General features: G+C 67.3%; 1 protein-coding gene across 1 annotated transcript; it reads left to right on the top strand.

Annotated features, from left to right (window-relative positions):
• The first annotated feature begins 631 nt into the window (after positions 1 to 631).
• Positions 632 to 19,951, top strand: COL6A1 (collagen type VI alpha 1 chain). Its single transcript, XM_082720326.1, has 35 exons — positions 632 to 850; positions 1,384 to 1,513; positions 2,844 to 3,044; positions 3,724 to 3,883; positions 4,022 to 4,150; positions 4,243 to 4,263; positions 4,440 to 4,460; positions 4,547 to 4,591; positions 5,355 to 5,408; positions 5,991 to 6,035; positions 6,160 to 6,186; positions 6,386 to 6,412; positions 6,512 to 6,556; positions 6,725 to 6,778; positions 6,979 to 7,041; positions 7,272 to 7,334; positions 7,436 to 7,489; positions 7,581 to 7,616; positions 7,833 to 7,895; positions 9,565 to 9,627; positions 13,086 to 13,148; positions 13,729 to 13,791; positions 14,081 to 14,131; positions 14,290 to 14,325; positions 14,849 to 14,911; positions 15,310 to 15,375; positions 15,886 to 15,921; positions 16,131 to 16,167; positions 16,433 to 16,441; positions 16,712 to 16,845; positions 17,020 to 17,129; positions 17,226 to 17,409; positions 17,533 to 17,713; positions 18,428 to 18,457; positions 18,540 to 19,951. Exons 1-35 carry the CDS (start codon positions 754 to 756, stop codon positions 19,160 to 19,162), a joined length of 3,084 nt encoding a protein of 1,027 aa, XP_082576452.1. The 5' UTR covers positions 632 to 753; the 3' UTR covers positions 19,163 to 19,951.
• The last annotated feature ends 340 nt before the right edge of the window (positions 19,952 to 20,291 follow it).

Genomic DNA, 20,291 nt, shown 5'->3' with positions numbered 1-20,291 from the left:
AGCCCACCCCACCGCGTGGGGCCTTCACACCGTCCCCACACTCGGGGCCTCTCTCCATGTAGTGTGCGTGTGCGTGTTCACCCAGACACACAACTGACTCAAACAACACGGGCTTGAACGGTTCGGTTTGCTTCCATAGGTTTTTTCCTGAAATGTGTAGTTCTGCAAATGTGTTTTCCTGATGATTTCAATACTTGACTCTTCCTCTCGCTGGCTTGATTGTAAGAACACAGGACAGGGACACACAACGTACTAAACGTTCCACGACACAGGAGTTGACTCGCTTTCCCCAAGTGTAACCGAAATGTCTTTTCCCAGTGTGTGTCGACCGACCTGAGGAGCCGTGTTTACAGGGGCAGCACCTGGGAAATCTGACCGCGCTGTGGGCTCCCAGCAGGAGCCGTCTGGTCCCGGGGGACCGTCCGGCCCGCATGGAATCCGTCGGGCACCCTGCACTCGCTGCGTGGGGGGCCCACCAGCGTCCCCCAGAGCGGGAAGAAGCCCAGGCACAGCCGGCGCCCTGTCACAGCGGCCCCAGAGTGAGCGCGGCTGCCGGTGACTCACTCCCGGGAGACCCCCGCCCACCGCGCCGCCCCCGCCCCAGCCCCTCCTCCGCGCCGCCCTCCGGCCCGCCCTCCGGGGCTGGGACTCCACCGGCTGGAGAGCACAGACAGTCCTTCTCTCCAGCCCTCCGGTCCTCGGCGGCCCACCCGGACCCCTGCCCTCGCTCGATGGTGACTCCGGGACGGTAACATGACGCCGGCCCGCGCTCTGCTCCCCCTGCTGCTGCAGGCCTGCTGGGCGGCCGCCCAGGACGTCCCAGGCAACGCCAGGGCCGTGGCCTTCCAGGGTGAGTGACTCCCAGCACCTCTGGCTCCACTTCTGCGGCGGGACCTGACCCCACCCTTCCCCCAGACGGGAGGGCCGCGGCCCGCCTGGGGGTCGTGAAATTCCCCAGCGTGGCCTGCAGCAGAGCCCGGCCCCTCAAGCTTACCCCTTTGTGGGGTGTCAGGCCGGCCAGTGATGGGGGATGGGGGGCGACACCCTCCGGGCCTGGCCTACTTGTTCTGGGGGCTCCTTCCCTCTGACTCCTCCCCGGCCGGCACTCTCACACCTTGTCCAGGCGGCATCGTGCCCTGGGTCCTTTCCGTGCCGAGAGGGACAGTGCAGAGCGCACGGCCTGGTCCTGCCGCCACAGTGGGGCTCCCCGGCCTCCGGGAGTCGACGGCTGTCCCCCCAGCCGGGCAGGCTTCCCAGAACCCGCGTGGGGGCTCTCACGGTCACCCAGCCCCCTCGCTGGGCCAGCACCTGGGGGACGTGGCCTCCTGAGCCCAGGAGGGTGTGGGGCCTGAGCCTCAGGCCTCCAACCCCTTGTTTGGCCAGACTGCCCTGTGGACCTCTTCTTTGTGCTGGACACCTCCGAGAGCGTGGCCTTGAGGCTGAAGCCCTACGGAGCCCTAGTGGACAAGGTCAAGTCCTTCACCAAGCGCTTCATTGACAACCTGAAAGACAGGTCCGGGGGGCCCGGGCATCCAGGAGCCTCTTGGGGAGGGTGGTGGTCGGCAGGCGGAGCCCAGCCCCCTTCCCAGGGGACAGCCGGGGTGAACAAGGCTGCTCCGTCACCTTTCTGCGTCCGCAGTGGCTCCGATGGGCTAGAAAAGGGCCAAGCCTGAGAAGGAGCGGACGGCAGGGCGGCACCAGTCCTCCTGGTCAACCGGGGGCCTGGGGACACTGCTGCCATCAGGGGTCCTGGGACCCAGACGTGTCTCCCTGCTCCCCAGCTGAGTGGGTTTCAGGAGCTGGTGGGAGGCTCTGCGGCTCCTCCCTGTGCCCTCGCCACCTCCTGGACACTGACCTCAGACGGTCAGAGCCTGTGTCCTGACCAACACCCTGGTGTTCTCAAGCCCTGGTCCGGGTGGCCCAGAGGGCCTGCGGGCTTCACTCACTCCCTCCCCCCACTCAGGGGGTGGGTCCTAGAGCACTGGGTGAGGCTGCGATTAGACACGCCCACGGGGGGGGGTCAAGGTCAGAACCAGGCTCCTCCCCCACTCCCCTGTGCAGGGTCTGGCCCTGTCCCACCTGGTCCCTGTCCACCCTCTGACTCGGGGACCAGGGCCCCTAGCCGCCCACCTACCTTGAGGGGGTTTCAAGGACAGAGGATGGGGGCTGCCCAGTGTGGGGCATGTGACCCGAAACCTTGAACTCAGCCAAAATGCCGGGGTTCCTGAGGTCCACCACCCCCTCCCCAAAGGTGCCTTTGGGCTCGTGACTCAATTTCTGAGGACTCAGTTTCCCCACCTGTGAAATGGGGTCAGCTCTTCCTGCTGCCGACCCCGTTAGCCGCACGGTGGGGGCCTTGGTCATGCCTGCGGCTGAGCAGGTGGTGGGCACCTGTGCCCAGCCGGGAAAACGCCGGAAGCCTCTGGCAAGGGTGCACAGGGACAGGGAAGGACGGCCACTCAGAGTGTCCCACTTAGAGCTGACCTCGAGCTGACCTCGCCCTGCCCTGGACCCCGCCCCTCGCCTGTGGTCCTGTCCCTGGAGGGTCCCACAGCTCCCCACCGGGAGGTCAGGGCTAGGGTGGCCCTCCCGCCCCCCTCGCCCCCTCCATGGGTCACGTGGGGTCCCCAGGGCAGGGACCCAGGAAGTGCAGCCTGTGCTTCCCACCCCTCCCTGTTGGGGTGTGACGGGGCTGGGCAGGGTGTCCTCCTGCGAAATGGTGGCCCTGGTGCCCGGGGACAGACACACATGGGCAGCGGGGGAGGGGCCTGGAGGCACCGTTGGGGCGCGGGAGCGGGGAGCCGGCCCGCGGGGCTGCACTCTCACTCGGCCCGCGGTCTCAGGTACTACCGGTGCGACCGCAACCTGGTGTGGAACGCGGGCGCCCTGCACTACAGCGACGAGGTGGAGATCATCAGCCCCCTCCGGCCCATGCCCAGCGACCGCGACGCCCTCAAGGCCAGAGTGGACGCGGTCAAGTACTTCGGCAAGGGCACCTACACGGACTGCGCCATCAAGAAGGGGCTGGAGGAGCTGCTCGTGGGGTGGGTGTCCTGCGTCCGCACGCAGCTCCCCGTGTCCCCGGCGCGTCCCCAGTGCGTCCCTCAGAGGCTGCCCTGCCATCCTGGGGCCGCTGGCGGTCGCCCTGGGAACCGTCCTTGTGACCAGGGCGCCGTGCTGGTAGCTGCCACGGGTCCATCCGCATCCTGCTGCCCCCCTTGAGCTGTCCTGTCTCCGCAACCACTGAAAGCAGAGGGGCCTACAGGACCCAAAGTGCTCCAGCTGCTCCGGCGGTAGCTCGGCCCAGCCACAGCCCCCACCGCCACAGCCTCCGCTGCCACGGCCCCTCTTCAGCCGGCCCCTCCCGTTACCTGTGGTCGCAGATCCCCTGGTCAGGGAGCCTGCGGGCAGGCAAGGACCTGGGCCCCTGCCCTGGTCATATGTGCATCTCCCAGAGAGTGTGCGAGAGAATTGTCCTCCTACAGAGCTTTATTTCCCCCTTTACGGCACTCGACGGGCGAGACAGACTGCCCAGCGTGACAGCCAGCCGCCCCCCGAGAGCTGCGTTTGGGTCCGGGTCTCCCTGCAGGGCCGCTGGCCTCCAGCTCCTCCCCTCCAGTCCTGAGGGTCCCAGCTCTGTTCGCGGGGTGCCCTGAGCTGTCAGGGTCAGCAGGGCTGGAGGGGCCAAGGCTGTGGGGGCCTTACTGCCGCCCACCCCCGCAGGGGCTCCCACCTGAAGGAGAACAAGTATCTGGTCGTGGTCACCGACGGGCACCCCCTGGAGGGCTACAAGGAGCCATGTGGGGGCCTGGAGGATGCTGTGAATGAGGCCAAGCACCTGGGCGTCAAAGTCTTCTCCGTGGCCATCACGCCCGACCACCTGGTAGGCGCCCCCATCCCCGGCCCTCTCTGGGCTGGGCACCGGGCGTGGCCTGGGGGGCCCTGAGGTGCAGGCGGGGGGCCGCAGAGACGGGGGGCCAGGGTCCCCGCTGTCGCCGGCCTCACCCCGCGTCCACGCCAGGAGCCTCGCCTGAGCATCATCGCCACGGACCACACGTACCGCCGGAACTTCACGGCGGCCGACTGGGGGCAGAACAGGGACGCGGAGGAGGTCATCGCCCAGACCATCGACACCATCACGGACATGATCGTGAGCAGCCTCTGCCCTCGCGCCTCCTGGGGGCTGGGAGACCCCGTGGCTCTGAACACAAATTAACTCCACGTTTCCTCCTCACTTTTCAGAAAAACAATGTGGAACAAGTGGTAGGAGCGCCCCCCTTTCCCGCCCCCCCGCCCGTCCCCATGACCCACTCCCCTCCCCACCCGGGGCCTCACCAGCCCCTTCCTCCGTGGGTGCCCCCCGTCCCGGAGCAGGCGGGTGTCCAGGGCCCTCTGCGGAGCCCCGCTTCCTAATGTGTCCTCTGTCCTTCCTCCGGCAGTGCTGCTCCTTCGAATGCCAGGTGAGTGGGGGGTCCCGACCCCCTCTGGGCTCACCCCGGATGCCCCCGGATGCGAGCGCAGGCTGACCTTTCTCTCTGTCTTCCAGCCGGCCAGAGGGCCTCCTGGGCCACGGGGGGACCCTGGGTACGAGGTGAGTGGCTGCGCCCGCCCCTGGAGGGAGAGAAGAGTGCAGTACGGCGCTGGACAAATGTGCCTGCGGCGTGAAAGCCCTGGTGTTAGGGGCGCAGTGGGACCCCAGGCAGCTGTCCTAATGCCCCGCAGAGCGTCCGCCCACACCAGCTAGCTGTAGGGAGAGGGAAGGTGCCCCTCGCTGAGCAGGTGCCCCCACCGTGGGGAGAGAGTCCCTGCACAGGGGACCCTGGGGCTGATGCTGTGGCCGAGGGCTGGTGTGGGGGGCGGAGTCTGACCGGAGGCTCCATTGTTCCCCGAAGCACGTTCCCTGGGGAGGGGGATGCCCAAGACCAGGTGTGGCTCACCCAGGAAGTCCAACACATACAGCGTGGCCAGGTGCAGGTTTCTGGCTAGTCCTAAAAATATTAGAGTCCACGGCCACGAAGCCGCGTGAGCACTGCCCCAGGAGCCGAGCCCGGCCACCTCCCCGGCCTGGGAGCTCCACATGCAGCAGAAGCGGGTGCCGCGGGGAAAGGTCTAGGGGCCAGGCTGGCCAGCGCGGGGCCTGCTGGGTTGCGGGCGGGGGGAGGGCAGTGCTCCGGACCTCGCAGACCCTGTGGCCAGCCCTAGTGACGGGGAAGGAGCCCAAGTGCCCTAAGGACTCTGCAGGTCCACGGACTAGCTCGTTAACCCTTCTCTCGGGAGCAGGTCAGGGTCTTTCTGCCGGGTGATCGGAGATGAACAGAAATTGTCCCCCAGCCTTGACCTGCTCTGTGTTCCAGGGAGAACGTGGGAAGCCAGGTCTTCCCGGAGAGAAAGGAGAAGCGGGAGACCCCGTGAGTGTCAAGCCCTTGACCTTGGGCTGGGCTGCGGAGAAGCCTGAGGAGGGAGGGAGCTGGGTTCGACGGAAGCTTCTGTCGGAGGGCTGGTTCCTGGGCACCGCGGTCCTGCGGCCTGACCCGGCCTGACCCTCAGAGCACGCGGCCCCAAGGGCAGTGAGGGCAGAGGACGCACGCACAGCCATCCCTCCCCGCCCAATCCACCCAGACTGCACTCCGGCCCGGCTCTCGGCGGGGCAGGAGGGGGTCAGCCCGAGGCTGTCTCCCCACAGACCACCCCCCTCCTCCTGGGGGCCCGTGACCTCCCCCTCCCCTGCTCCTCCTCCGGGGGGTGTCCTAGACCTTCCCCTCCCCCTGCCACCCCCAGGCCCGTGACCTTTCCCTCCCCTCCCCCCGAGGAGAACCCCAGGTGTGGGAGGTGGAGCCTTCACATCAGGGCTGCTCTCTGGGGCTCGGGCAGTGACCAGCCCGCCCGCTCTCTGGCTGGCCAGGCCTGAGCAGAGTGGGGGGCACGGGAGACCGGGCGGGGGCTTCCTCTGCCCCCACAGGTGTCTAACAGGTGCCCTCCTCTGCGTCCAGGGAAGGCCCGGGGACCTCGGACCCATCGGCTACCAGGGCATGAAGGTGTGTCTCCGCCTCCCTTCAGAGTGGTCGGCCCTTCCGGGGCCCAGACACTTCTGGGCTCGTCCCAGGGCCCTGGGCCCCGGGACACCAGTGACACCCCCTCTCTCCTCTGTCTGCTCTGTAGGGAGAAAAGGGGAGCCGGGGGGAGAAGGTGAGTAAGGCCTGCAGGTCGCGTCCCTCGGGGCACAGAGCCCCGCCCCCGCGACGGGAGACTCCCCCGGCCTCCATGAGCTGGTGGGGGGTCTGTCCGCCCTCCTCTGCCTCCCGGGGAAGATGCCCCTGGCCAGTTTCCAGGGAACCTGCCTCCCGCGGGGGGCCACCGTCCCTCACTGTCTCTCCTCGCTCTGCAGGGATCCAGGGGAGCCAAGGGCTACAAGGTGAGTGGGGGCAGGGACGCGTCTTCTGCCCTGGGGGTGCGTCTTCTGCCCTGGGGGTGCCGTCCGGCCTTTGTGGACCTCGGTCTTTGCACCTTGCAGGGCGAAAAGGGCAAGCGAGGCATCGATGGTGTGGACGGCATGAAGGTGAGCAGCCGGCCGGGAGGCGGGGGACAGTCCTCGCCCAGCGCCAGGCCCCAGTGGACCCCACGCCTCCCGGTCAAGTTCAGACCAGCATCCCGGCGGGGCTTCCCTGGGAGGGGGTGGGTGCGCCAGAGCGAGAGTCCTGACGGCTCATCCGCCTTCCTCTTCCAGGGGGAGACGGGGTACCCCGGCCTGCCGGGCTGCAAGGGCTCGCCTGGGTTTGACGTAAGTCGCATTCTGTCGCTGACGTTTCGGGACCCAGTTCTCAGGAGCGACCGGGTCTCCCCTCTTCTCTGGACGCTCTAAGAAGTCCCGGGGGGTCGCACCGCGTGCAGCCCCAGCGCCCCGGCGTCCGGCGTATCCATGTCCAGCCCGAGGGCTGCTTGTCGAAGGCCGAGGACTGACCCCCTCCAATTTCTCACCAGGGCGCTCAAGGACCCCCGGGGCCCAAGGGCGACCCGGGTGCCTTCGGACGGAAAGGAGAGAAGGTGAGTGACACGGGTCGGGCAGCCCCGCCTCCTCAGAAGCCCTCCCCGGGGCAGGCAGGGGTGGGGTGGGGAGGGCCGCCCCGTGTCGCGGAGCTCAGACGGGCCCGAGGCCCCGTCCGCACGGCGTGGAGCCCGCCCACTCACGGTGGAGTCCCAGGAGGGCGGCCTGAAGTCTGGGTGAGGAGGCCGGGGGCAGGGTCCCCGCCCGCTGACCTTTCGGATCTTTCCAGGGTGCCCCTGGCGCTGACGGGGAGCCCGGGAGGCCAGGGAACACGGGTCCCCCCGGAGACGAGGTGAGCACTCCGGGAGGGGCGGGGGCCACCAGGGGCAGCGCAGCCCAGCCGCGGGCCCCGGGGCGAGGTCAGAGGTGACGCTTCCATCCTCTTCCCCTCAGGGCGAGCCGGGTCTGCCGGGTCCCCCAGGAGAGAAGGGAGAGGCCGGTGACGAGGTGAGCACCCCGTTCCGTCTCCTGCTCCCCGCTGCCCCCGAGCAGTTTCCAGCCCCGACTGACTGGTCTTGCTTGCTCCCCTTAATCCCAGGGAAACCCGGGACCGGACGGTGCTCCCGGCGAGAGGGTGAGTGGGCGGGGCGGCGTCTGGGCCCTGGGTCTCTCCAGGAAGAGGCCAGGGTGGCTCAGAGGCCCCCAACTCCTATCTGAGCTCAGGGGGGCCTCAGTCTCTGAAAGGGTGGGGTGTCCTGCTGGGGGGTCAGCCCACGCCCGGGCCTCGAACCCCTACCGCCGACGCCTGTCTGAGCTGAGCCAGAGCCTCCCTCTGCTTCTCTCCACACAGGGAGGCCCTGGGGAAAGAGGACCGCGGGGGACCCCCGGTGTGCGGGGCCCACGGGGAGACCCGGTGAGTCATTGTTCATCAGGCTGAGGAGGGCCGGAGCCTGAGGTCCGGGGGGTCAGGCCATCCCCTCACAGGACATGTGCCACCAGGTCCCCTTGTCCTCCAGATTTCAGGCGACCCACACCCTCACCTGCTGTTTTCCCAAAGGCCATCACCCTGGTTCACGAGGGGCGGCAGCTCCTGGGCTCAGCCCCTAGCCCCAATCCCCAGCCCAGACCCCCAGCCCGGGATACCCAGACCCGACCCCCAAACCTGACCCCCAGCTCGGGCCCCCAGCCCAGACCCCCAGCCCGGACCCCCAACCCCAACCCCTGGCCCCAGATGTCTCCAGGGCCTGCGGGAGGCCAGGAGGAGGGTGTGGGTCCAGATGAGCAGAGCAGAGTGCGGGAGAGCCGAGGAGAAGCACAGGGTTCGCTCCTCACCAGGACCAGCGCGTCCGGGCGAACCACACTCACACAATCACACACACAATTGTGCACACTCTGGCACGCACACACACAATCACACACGCACAACCACACGCACAGGCTCTCTCGCGTGCCCGAACACACACACAATCACACCGGGACACACAGCACGTCTGCCCCGGAGCGCAGCCCCTGCCGGGCTGTTCACGACGCGGCTCGCCTGTCCTGTCCCCGAGGTCGCTGCTCCGCTTGGCCTGCGGCACGATTTACTGGCCTCCCCTCCCCCATCACACACGTGATTTTCCAAACACTCGCCACTGTCCCAGCAGCCGCGTAAAGGCCACTCGGGCCCTGGAATGACCCTCCTGCACCCGGAAGAGACAGAGACTTAGGAACATGGACCTCGTGGTCCCCAAGGCCCGGCCGCCTTGCATCGCTGCTGCCCGCACCCCCTGCCTCCTTCCGGAGCTTTCTCTGGCCCCGTGGTCCACTGGAAGGTTTTTTGGTGCCGCAGGGCAGCTCACACCGGCCTGGTTAGAAGAGGGGGTGACAGGCGCCACCCCAACATTCTGGACCCGGGGAAGGGACGATGTCTTCCACACGTGGGGTGTGGACCAGGCCTTGTTGCTGCCGCTGCCGGGGGCAGGCCCCGGGGTCCCTCCTGCTGTGACCACCCAGGCAAAGCTGCTCCTCCCAAGGGCACCTGTCCCCCTGTCCCGATGGGGAGTGGGCTCAGCCCGAGGCCAAGGTCACTGGAAGAGAGACGTGCCTTCTGCCCCATCCCAGCTCCTCAGAGTCACCCGCAGGGCCCCGCGGCCCCCAGCAAGGGGCTTGGGGCAGGACATCAGGGGGACCACGGCCCCTCCCCAGCTACCCTGCTGAGATGAGATCGGGAAATGGGAGCACAGGCCAGGCTGCACCCCAGGGAGCACCCCAGCAGCTCTGGTCCCTGGGCCAGTCCAGAAGCTGGCTGGAGGAGCCAGTGTCAGGAGCACCTCCAGGCCTCAGCAGGCGCGCTGGCCCCCACCCCACAGCCTCCTAGCTAGTCTCCAGGTGGCCTTGCACACACCTGGCCTTGCCCCCTTGGCCTGCTGACTTCCTGGGAGGAGGGGCGAGGCCAGGCCCCTGTGGGGAGTGGCGCGTCCCCGCTTCCCGGCACACTTCTCAGGGAGCTGGGGGCAAGCTGGCCAGCTGGCCGTGCCCACTGCCGCCCAGGCAGCTTGGCCTCTCCTGGCCTCCACACTCACCGGCTCATCCCTCCCCAGGGCGAAGCTGGACCCCAAGGAGACCAGGGACGAGAAGGCCCCGTCGGCATCCCGGGAGACCCGGTAGGGAGCTGTCTGGGGGCGGGCGGGCCGTGCCCTCAGGCCAGCAGGAAGGCTGAGGGCAGCTCCTGGAGTTAAGGGAGGGCTCTCTCCACTTCGGACTGGGGGGCTTCCTGCAGGGGCTGCCCAGGGTCAGCAGCCACCTGGGGGGAGGGGCAGCCTGAGTGGCCAAGTCCCCTGGCCCACAGACTCTGTGTTCAGAGGGGGACAGCCAGAGGCTGCCCCTGTCACCTGGCCGGCATCTGCCAGGACCAGGGCTGAGTGAGCGGACCCCTGGCCGCCCTCGGAGCTCTGCCCTCTGTCCTGGCCCAGCTGGCTCTGGAGGAAGACAGCAGGGGACCCCGGACCTCTGGGGACAGCCTCTGGTCTGCCAGGGCAGGGCCAGCCCACACCGGAGACCATGTCTGAGCCCCCAGGAGGCATCGGGGGTAAGAGGCTTGGTCTGCGTGTGGAATCCGGGTGTGAGACCCTCGCAGGAGCCAGACTGGGGGTGTCCGAGCATCGGTCTTGCATGGGACACTTTCCAGAGGCCGTGCTGCGGCAGGAGAGGGGAGGGGAGGCCGGGAGGCCACGCGGTTCCGGGTGCCTGAGCCCTGAAACCCCAACAGGAGGAGCTCGAAGCTCTCCTGCCGCCCAGGCCAGGGCCCCGGGGTGACTACCCCCCAAGAGAGCTCAGGAAGGGGCCGGATGGAATGTGTCCTCCCCGCATCAGTCGGGCAACCCCCTTGTTTGACCCAGACCCTCTCCGTCGGCTCTGATGGGGGCCACTCGCCGGGCACCCCCAGCCTCCTCCGCCACCTGGCCTGCAGGGCGGGGTCTCCGGGCGGACAGAAAGGAATGGCCTCTGAGCTGGGATGGGGACCTCCTCGTGGGCAGGAGAGGGGGTGGAGAGCTCCCAACGGGGTGGCGGATGGGAGAGGGGCCGGCTCAGCGGGCCCAGGCCTCGGGCTCTGCTGGGATTTGGCTTGGGGCTTCAAGTCTTCTTGGTGGCTTTTCTTATGGAGAGAAATTTGGAATTGGGATTTTAACAAAAAAGGAATTTAAAACACAAGAAAGAAGCCATAATAGGGCTGCCAAGGGTCAAGATGGGATCTTAAAAATGCACCTGGGTCCCTTCCAGTGCGGGCTGTGGGAGGCGTGGACCCCGTCCAGACCCGCTCCGAGACCAGCTCGGTGGGAGACTGTCCTCCCGCATAATTACAAGTTGGGCTCCTGGGAGCCAGCGGTTCTCCAGCTGTGGCTGTGTGTGATCGTGGGCCCCGCAGCCGCCGGCTGTGTCTGCTTCTCCCCCTTCCGGGCAGTAAAGGCAGAGGATGTCTCTCCAATAAAATAGGTGTCGAAGTTCTGGGCCTTCTCTCCCTCCCTCATCCAACCATCTTGAAACACTTCCAAGGCTACATCCAGAACATCAACTCTTCAGAGCGTAATTTCTCGGCCAGATGATACAGGTGCAGGAGGGGCTGCGGGAGCGCGTGCGCGCGTGTCTCCCAGGTAACGCGGCTGTATCTGGCCGCACCTCGCATTCCCCCGAGAGCATGAAGCAGGCACCGCGTTCACACCTTTGCCGACAGGAGGGATCATCGAACTTCACCCGTGTGTTTTCGCTCTTCAGGAGAAAGCCGTGTGCTCTCGTGGCGCGCAGAGTTTGTGCGGAGGCTGAGCGTGGCCCCTCAGTCGTTCCTTTTCCATCGAGTCTGTCTTTCCGCGTGGATGTGCGGGAGGCCCGAACCCACGGTGCAGACGTTTTTCCAAGTTTGCCGTCTGCCCGTGGCTGCCCTGGGGACTTGTCGTTTAGGGCGTCCTGCTCATTTACAAGATCCAAGTCCATTCTCCTCTTCTGTTGTATTCTTTTTGCTTCCTTTCTGTTTCACTTGGAGGCTCTACCAGGGCTAGAAGTGAGGTGGGCTTGACCCGGCTTGGGCTCTTCTGTGGCGGCTGAGCCTGTGTTCACAACATCGCTCATGGCAGGAGCGACTTTTCCTGGTGATCGAGGCCACGAACGTCAGGTTTTAGCTTCTCTTGTCTGGGTCTCCCCAGAATCCCTGTGCCTGCTGTCTCCCCCCGCCCCCCCATGACACCAGCCGTCCCAGGAGGGGCTGCTTCCGCCGCCCGCCACATCCGCAGGCTCCCGTGCCTGCCCCACGCGCCAGCTGATCCGGCCTCCAGGACAAGCCGGTGACCGTCCCGCCGCCCGGCGACCTGGGCCTTCCCCCGCAGCACAGTTCAGGAAGTCGTTCGAGACACTAACGGCATGAAACCCTGCGAGGCAGAGCTGCCACCCTGGTTTCCAGTTTCCAGGGCCACTGTCAGTGTCAAAACCGGACACTGCCGAAGGCTGCGGGGGATGAGGGACCCTGGCCTTGCAGGGAGGAGGCCCTGTGTCCCTCCGGCCCGCGGTCCAGCTGGGGAGGGTCTGCTTCTGACCTCGCTTGCTCCTCCGCGGGGGGTGGGCGCAGGCAGCTTGGGGATCGGGCTTCTCCATGCTGGTCGCTCGACTCCCCAGCCTCGGCACTGTTTCCACCTCCGGGGCTCTCCGTTCCTCCGAACCCCTGCAGACCCTCAGGGCAGTTGGCTCCCCGACCTCTGGGAAATGGGTTTTCCCAAATGCCAAGAAGCAGCAGTGGAACCATCCAGAAACTGGAGGAAGGGTCAGCGTCCTGGCCTCGCCTCTTCCCTCGTCTGGTCCCTGCGGTGGGGACAGGCACCGCCCGCCAGGAGCCACGGGGCCCTCGGGCCGTGTTCCCGGAGGCGCTGCCTCCCTCCCCCGATGCTGCTGAGGCAGCTGCGGAAACTGTCCCGAGCGCAGCGGCCCTCTGTCCCTGTGTCCTGGGGCCTGGGACGCACCTCCACTGCCCTGGCCGAGGGCACAGAGGGCCTCTGTTTCCCATCCTCCCGGCCCCCTGTCATGTCCCCAGGCCACCCCGCCCCGGGAACCAGAGTCGGCCCCATTGTCAGGTCCCAGAGCCACTCCCCAGGAACTGAGTCGGGGGCTGCGGTCCCCGTGGCTGGCGAGCCCAGTCCCAGGTTGTGTGTGATGCCAGGGCCAGAGCCCCGGCCGGAGCTGGACTCCCCTGTGGTCGCGGCGGGAGAGCCGGGCAGTGGCACCTCTGGGTGCCCGCTGGTTACTGGGACAGGCCAGACAACCAGGGGCTGTGGGAGAACCGAGCCAAGAAGGCCTCATTGGGAGGCACCTGCCCGAGGACGGGGCAGGGGACAGGCCTCAGTCCAGGGTGCTGGCCGCGGGGTCCACAGTAGCCAGGAGGCTCCACGCATGGTGTCCGCTCAGCCCTTCTTCAAGCCTGGCCGGGGATGTCCCTAAACGCTTGGGACATGAGACTCTGGACCCAGAAAGGCAGGCAGCTGGCCTCCAGGTGTAGACCAGGCTGGGCCGCCGGCGGGGGTCTGGGTGGGCGGCCGGTCTGGGGCCGAGAGGAGTACCACAGGCATGTTTCCCTCTGCAGGGCGAGGCTGGTCCCGCTGGACCTAAAGGTTACCGAGGTGACGAGGGGCCCCCAGGGCCTGAGGTGAGTGCCCCCCCACCCGGCCTAGGCGCACACAGATGCTTTAGTGCATCTCGTGGTATCTGTGTCGTTCAGGAAACTTGGAAAATGCAGAAGGAAAAAAACCAGAATTTAAATCTAAAATATGATCCCCTGGACATAAATAATAACAATCTAGCTTATTTCTTTCCAACTTAATTTTATTTGCACATTACACCTTATAAATTTGGCTTCACAAAGTTTTCTTAAAAAATTTTTTCATTATGAACATTTTCTAAAACCTTTTATGATTTTGCAAACCTTGATGGACGCGTGCTTACACACACGCACACACACACACACACCCAGGCAGTGTCCCTCTGCTTCTTGGAGCTCTGGCCTGTCCGGAACTTCCAGCCCAGAGGGGAGGGGACTGTGGCATCCCGGGGGCGACCCCGGGTGGGTCACTAGGCGGAGGTCCGGCCCCCGCGGAGCCGGGTGCCCTGTGGAGCGCCGCGGGGCTCATCGCTGGTCTTTATCTGCGTTCCCCGCCCCTGTCTCAGAGACCTGCGGGGCCTCTGCCTTTCTCACTCACTCTTCCCAAACCTCCTCCTGCCCTCCTTAGGGTTCCAGAGGAGCTCCGGGGCCCGCAGGACCGCCCGGAGACCCTGGGCTGATGGGTGAGCGGGTGAGTGGCGGTGCCAAGGGCTCGGGCCGGGGCGGGGCCTCTGCCGGGGCGAGTCTCCGTGTGGGACCCCAGAGTCCCAGCAGCAGGGTCTGGGGAGGCTCTCCACGGGCCACTGTCCGCTCTCGGCCGCTGGGGTCCCTGGGCCACCATGGGCATGGGCCCTTCCGCTCCGCTCCGGGGACGCGCAGGCCGGTCCCACGCAGGGGGTGTCTCTGGGCTGGTGAAGCCCCTCGGGCACCCCCTGGAGGCTGGGCGATCCCCAGGGGCAGACGTGGTCTCTCCTCCGCAGGGGGAAGACGGCCCTCCCGGGAACGGCACCGAGGGCTTCCCGGGATTCCCTGTGAGTCCCCCGCTTCCCGCCCCATCGTCCCCTTTGGGCCGGCCGGGGTGGGCCCGGGACCACGGGTGGGACGAGGAAGGGGTGGCCGGGGCGATCCGTGGGGCGCCCCTCCCCCGCCAGGCCGGAGCCGGGTGTGACTGGCTCGTCTTTCCCCGCAGGGCTACCCAGGCAGCAGGGGTCCCCCTGGGATCAACGTGAGTACACGCCCGCCATCGCGCCACCGCTGCGGTCACGCGCACACGTGTGCGACACACCTGCATCCTCGCCCGGGCCCCTCCCACACGTGACTCCGTCTGGGCCCCTGCCTGGCCTCCCCTCGGGGCTCCCGCGGACGGACCCCCGAACCTGGGGGCGTCCCCGGGCCCACACTTGGCCTCGGTGTCTCTGCATGTGGGACACGGTGTCTCCTTTATCTTTTCCTTTCCAAACTTCTGCTTCTCAAGAAGCAAGTGCAGTGCTGGGACCCACGGTTCCTAGAGCTGACGGGAAGCAGAACTCTGGTGGCGGAGAGGGACCGCGGGGTGCCGGTCCTGGGGACAGCCGCCCGGCCCGCGGGGTGCGCCTGAGAAGGGAGGTGTCTCCGGTCACCACCCGCCCCAGGGGCCTGCTTCCCCCAGGGGAGCCCACTCCAACCCTGGGCCGGGGTCCCAGCCACACACACACGCCCTCTCCCCGGGCCTCCGCCCCACTTACCGTGTGCTCCCCCGTCCCCTGCAGGGCACCAAAGGCTACCCCGGCCTCAAGGGCGATGAGGGAGAAGCCGGAGACCCTGGAGAGGACGTGAGTGCGGGGGACGCGGGGACGGACGCCGGGACGGACGCGGGGGACGCGGGGACGGACGCGGGGACGGACGCCGGGGACGCGGGGACGGACGCGGGGACGGACGCGGGGACGGACGCGGGGACGGACGCCGGGGACGGACGCCGGGGACGCCGGGGACGCCGGGGAGCCCCGAGGGGCCGCTGCTGCCGGGGCTGTGCCGGGAGGGGGCGGGTGCCGTCGGGGCCGCTAAGGCTCTGCGGGGGGTTGGGGGAAAGGGACCCAACGCCGGGGCCGTGGACGGACCGGCCGCAGATGGTCCGGCGGTGGTGGCTGTCGGTGGCGACAGGGCGGTGGTGGCTGTCGGTGGTGACGGTGGTGGTGGCTGTCGGGGGTGACAGGGTGCCGTTCCCTTCCAGAACAACGACATCTCACCCCCAGGTGTCAAAGGAGCCAAGGGGTACCGGGGCCCCGAAGGCCCCCAGGTGAGTGGGCGTGGCCGGCCAGGGCAGGGCACCCTGGGATTCTGAGGCTGCGGGGGAGCCGGAGCAGGAACCTGGGAAGTGGGTCTCTGGGAGAGGCTGGCGCTTTGACAGGAGGGGAGGGAACAGGCCGAGTCGAGGGTCGTGGGGGCTTCGGGAACGGAGGAGCAGCTGGTCACCGCTACGATGTGAAGAGAGCGCGGCAGAGCCCTGGGCGGTGCCTGAGGCGTGGGGCACAGCCAGACTGTAAGGAACTCTTCATCCCATGGCGAGTGCCGGGGACCCCCACGCAGGGCCATACCCAGCCCACCCGCGCCCCCGGCGGTCAGAGAACACGGGGCAGTCAGCGGCTGTCCCGCAGCCCTGAGTGTGCAGAGGCTCTGCGGCTCCTACGGGGAGGTGGGGTCAGCCCAGGGCTGGGCGGCGAGGGCTCGGCGCTCAGGGACCTGCTCAGACCTGCAGTTCAGGGAGCTACGCACCCTGACCAACTTCCTCCGCTCCTTCCTCTGACAGGGGCCCCCAGGACACACGGGACCGCCGGGGCCAGATGTAAGTGGGTGTCCGTGAACGTCCTTGGGGGCTGGCCGCTCTGGGCCCGGATCCCACGGGGTGGGACACCACGATCCTCGTGGAGGGACGTGGGGTGTCCATGGAGCAGTGACCGCGTCAGGTGCCCCTGTCCTGGGTGTGAACCCCATCGTGGTACAGGGCAAGGTGTTCAGCCCCGTTCAGCCCCGGTGCGTGTCTCTCCCCCGCAGGAATGCGAGATCTTGGACATCATCATGAAGATGTGCTGTGAGTAGCCCTCATCTTGGGAGAAGTGTCTTAGTTGGAAAGAATTGGGTCCTGCCAGCCCCGGCGCCTCCCTCTGGAACTCACGGGCCAGGTCGGGGGGATCCTTTAACCCATGGGTGGAGGGCGAGTGGGGCAGGAGTGTGGCCCCCTCACAAGGAAGTCCCTGGGGGTGGTGGGGGCACCCAGCAGGGCAGCTTGCCCTGCCGGGACGTGCAGGTGGCGGGTCTCCGCGGAACATAATGCTTTCTTTCTCCTCTTTCCCCAGCTTGCTGTGGTGAGTCGTGAGCGCGGTTCTCCGGGGTACCTGAGGGTGCTGGGTTAGGTCCCTCCTCCTGGTTTACCTGGGAGGGCAGCAGCTGGCCCTCACGCCCCCCCAGGGCACCGTGGCCTTGGGGCGCAGTCCGGCCCCCTCCTCGTCCCAGGAACCTGCATGGCCAGCCACGGACCTGGGCGAGCCCGAAGTCCTAGGGTTCTGGCTCCAGTGGGGGTGGCCGTGCTGCGAGGGCCCGGGAGGCCCCCAGGCTGACGCTGTCCTCGCCCGCAGAGTGCAAGTGCGGCCCCATCGATATCCTCTTCGTGCTGGACAGCTCAGAGAGCATTGGCCTCCAGAACTTCGAGATCGCCAAGGACTTCATCATCAAGGTCCTGGACCGGCTGAGCAGGGACGAGCTGGTCAAGGTGAGGCAGAGCCACTCCCGGGAGCAGCCGGTAAGGACCCCGGGCGGGAGCGGGCTGGGCCCGGGGGCTGCGTTTGCCCACCCCCTGGAGCGTGAGAGCCGGGGCCGATGCGGGGTGGAGGGGGCTGCGGGGAGCCCCGCGTCCACCCCTGACCGGGGCGTGGGATGCTCGCAGTTCGAGCTCAACCAGTCGCAAGCGGGCGTGGTGCAGTACAGCCACAACCGGATGCAGGAGCACGTGGACCTGCGGAGCCCCGGCATCAGGAACTTCCAGGAGCTCAAGGAGTGAGTGCCGTGCACCCGGCCGCCCGCGTCCCTGTGGTCCCTGAGGGTGCCCGCCCCGAGCCCTGCCTGCGCTGACCCTGAGCGCCCGCCCCACAGAGCCATCAAGAAGCTGCGGTGGCTGGCGGGGGGCACGTTCACGGGGGAGGCCCTGCAGTACACGCGGAACCAGCTGCTGCCGTCCACGACCAACCACCGGATCGCGCTCGTCATAACGGACGGCCGCTCGGACACCCAGAGGGACACCACCCCGCTCAGCGTGCTCTGTGGCCCCGACATCCAGGTGGGGCCGCCTCCGCGCCCCCGCATACCCCTGCCCCACGCCCCACGCCCCCGCGCCCCCCGCACCCCTGCTCCCTCGGAAGGCCGCCGTCCCCACCGGGGCCACACCATCCCTCCCTTGCAGGTGGTCTCCGTGGGCATCAAGGACATGTTCGGCTACGTCGCAGGCTCCGACCAGCTCAACGTCATCTCCTGCCAAGGCCTGGCACCCCAGGGCCGGCCGGGCATCTCGTTGGTCAAAGAGAACTACGCAGAGCTGCTGGACGACAGCTTCCTGAAGAACATCACCACCCAGATCTGTATAGGTGGGCGCGGCGCAGGGACCCTCCCCCGTGGCTGTGCTGGGAGGTGGTTGGGGCCACCGTGACCTCCTGCCGCAGGAGCCGGTCAGCCCCGGCCAGTAGTACGGGCCCTCCCCACCAGCGGCCCCAAGCTCTTGCTGGAGGAGGCCGTGGCCCAGTGTCGGCAGGGGGGACCCTTGTGCTTCTGCTGCTTTGTCCCGGGAGCGCTCACACCCCCTGCGGTCCGGCCACACACTTGTGCGCTGGGTGCCCTTGGAGCCGAGACCACTCCCCGGCCCCCAGCTCAGAACATGTCCTTCTAGCCTCTTTCCTGCGACAGAGCGGGGCCCGTGGTGCGGGCGGTGGGCCGACAGCCAGAGAGAGCCGCTGGGGTCCGACTGGCCTGTGTGGTCGGCCCTGGGTCAGCGTTGCCCACAGAGTGCGGCCCAGGCTCTGACCCGCCGGCCACACTTGCCCTCCCTGAGCTTCCGTTTCCCCATCGGGAGGGACCCACTCGGGGCCGGTGGGAGGACCACACAATTATACCTCAGGCTGACCCTTGCGTAGGGGGTGTCCCCCTCCTGGTGGGGCCCACGAGCCAAGGAGGTGCCAGCCAGGCGTCTGGGAGGGCCACCCGTGCGCCTGCCCCGCGGGGGCTCTGCCGTCCTACGGGCGGGCTGCGGAAAGGACAGCTGTCCGTGAGGTCACAGCTTCATGTTGGGTTTTCCTATTTTACAGACAAGAAGTGTCCGGACTACACCTGCCCGAGTGCGTAGCTGGGGTGTGCGGGGTGGGGGGGGCTCCGGGAGGCGGGCGGGGGGCTGCGCCCTAACCCGCGCCCATCCCGCAGTCACGTTCTCCTCCCCGGCCGACATCACCATCCTGCTGGACGGCTCGGCCAGCGTGGGCAGCCACAACTTTGACACCACCAAGCGCTTCGCCAAGCGGCTCGCCGAGCGCTTCCTGACGGCGGGCCGGACCGACCCGTCCCACGACGTGCGCGTGGCCGTGGCGCAGTACAGCGGCCCCGGGCAGCAGCAGCCCGGCCGCGGGGCTCTGCAGTTCCTGCAGAACTACACCGTGCTGGCCGGCACCGTGGACGCCATGAGCTTCTTCAATGACGCCACCGACGTCAACGACGCCCTGGGCTTCGTGACGCGCTTCTACCGCGAGGCCTCGTCCCGCGACGCCAAGAAGAGGCTGCTGCTCTTCTCCGACGGCAACTCGCAGGGGGCCACGGCGGCCGCCATCGAGAAGGCGGTGCAGGAGGCCCAGCGGGCGGACATCGAGATCTTCGTGGTGGTGGTGGGCCGCCAGGTGAACGAGCCGCACGTCCGCGTCCTGGTCACGGGCAAGACGGCCGAGTACGACGTGGCCTTCGGCGAGCGCCACCTGTTCCGTGTGCCCAGCTACCAGGCCCTGCTGCGTGGCGTCTTCTACCAGACGGTGTCCAGAAAGGTGGCGCAGGGCTAGCGCCGGGCGCCCCGCACGGGAACGGCAGTGAGGCCCCCGCGGTCCGAACCAGCCCGACAGCTACGTTTCCAGGACGGACGGGCTTGGAAAGGCCGTGTGTCTGACCCCCCTCGGGCCCCGGGACGCGCCAGCCCGGGCCATCCCCTCCGTGGTCACATTCCCCGACCTCTGCAGGCTCTGAACCCCCGCAGCGCTGCCTTTCCTGGGGGGTCGCCTGAGCCCTGCCTCATCTTTCTCACAACCCGCCCCCCTCTAGTCAGCATGCCGCGACGCACTGGGGTCTGCTAGTAAAGTCGCGGGAGACCGGGGACCCTTCGTTTTTGGAAAGCCCGGGTGGAGGTTTCTCCCGCTTCACCCCTGCTGAGTCGCCTCCTCCCTGCTCAGGGCTCAGGCCTCGGTTCCGCCTCCTTGGGCCGTGGAGCTCGGGCGAGCGCGTGAACTCGGGCCAGCATCTCCAGCAAACAGCGGAAAATGGTGGCTCCTCAGCCCTGTGTCCCCGAGAACCCTGAAAACAAAGGTGCTAACCCGTGTAACCCCCTCCCCATCTACTCAGAGGCCTGGGCCCCGAGGCTGGCTGGGGGCACAAGGTGATGTGTTTTCTGTTTTCTTTTAAAAAACAAAAGAAAACAAAACAAATGACAACCCAAAGCTCTTTTCCCTGAGGGAGTGATTGGTCCTACATTTTACTGAAGACCCTCTTTATATGTTAGTTTTATTTTTACTCCTTCCTGTGTTTCTGCTCACTGCATCCGTGTCCGTGACTTTTCCGATTAAAGGTTTTCACTCCTCTGCCCGTGGTCATCTTTGTGAGGAGTCACAATCCCCCCAGGCTGACCTGTCCCTCTCCAGCAGGAGGGAGCGTGGACACCGCTGGGGTCAGGTGCGGGTGCGGACACGCAGACTCAGCCCGGGGACAGGCCAACAGCCCCCTCCGGGTGTGGGGGGCCGGGGAAGGAGCATCTAGGCAGGGGGAGGAGGGGAGGGGCCGACACCCTGGGCTGTAGAGCGGAAGCACATCAGATCACGGGGGCTGGGAGAGCTGCCCAGACCCAACAAGACAAAGCCCCAGAGAGCCCCCCAGTAAGTCCTGGAGGAGGAGTCAGGACCTGCAGACCCCAGGGGACACCCG

Source organism: Mustela nivalis (genome assembly GCF_964662115.1).
Source record: "Mustela nivalis genome assembly, chromosome: 1".
NCBI lineage: Eukaryota > Metazoa > Chordata > Mammalia > Carnivora > Mustelidae > Mustela > Mustela nivalis.
Note: the sequence above shows the minus strand (reverse complement) of the source record. Positions and strands in the feature narration are given on the sequence as shown.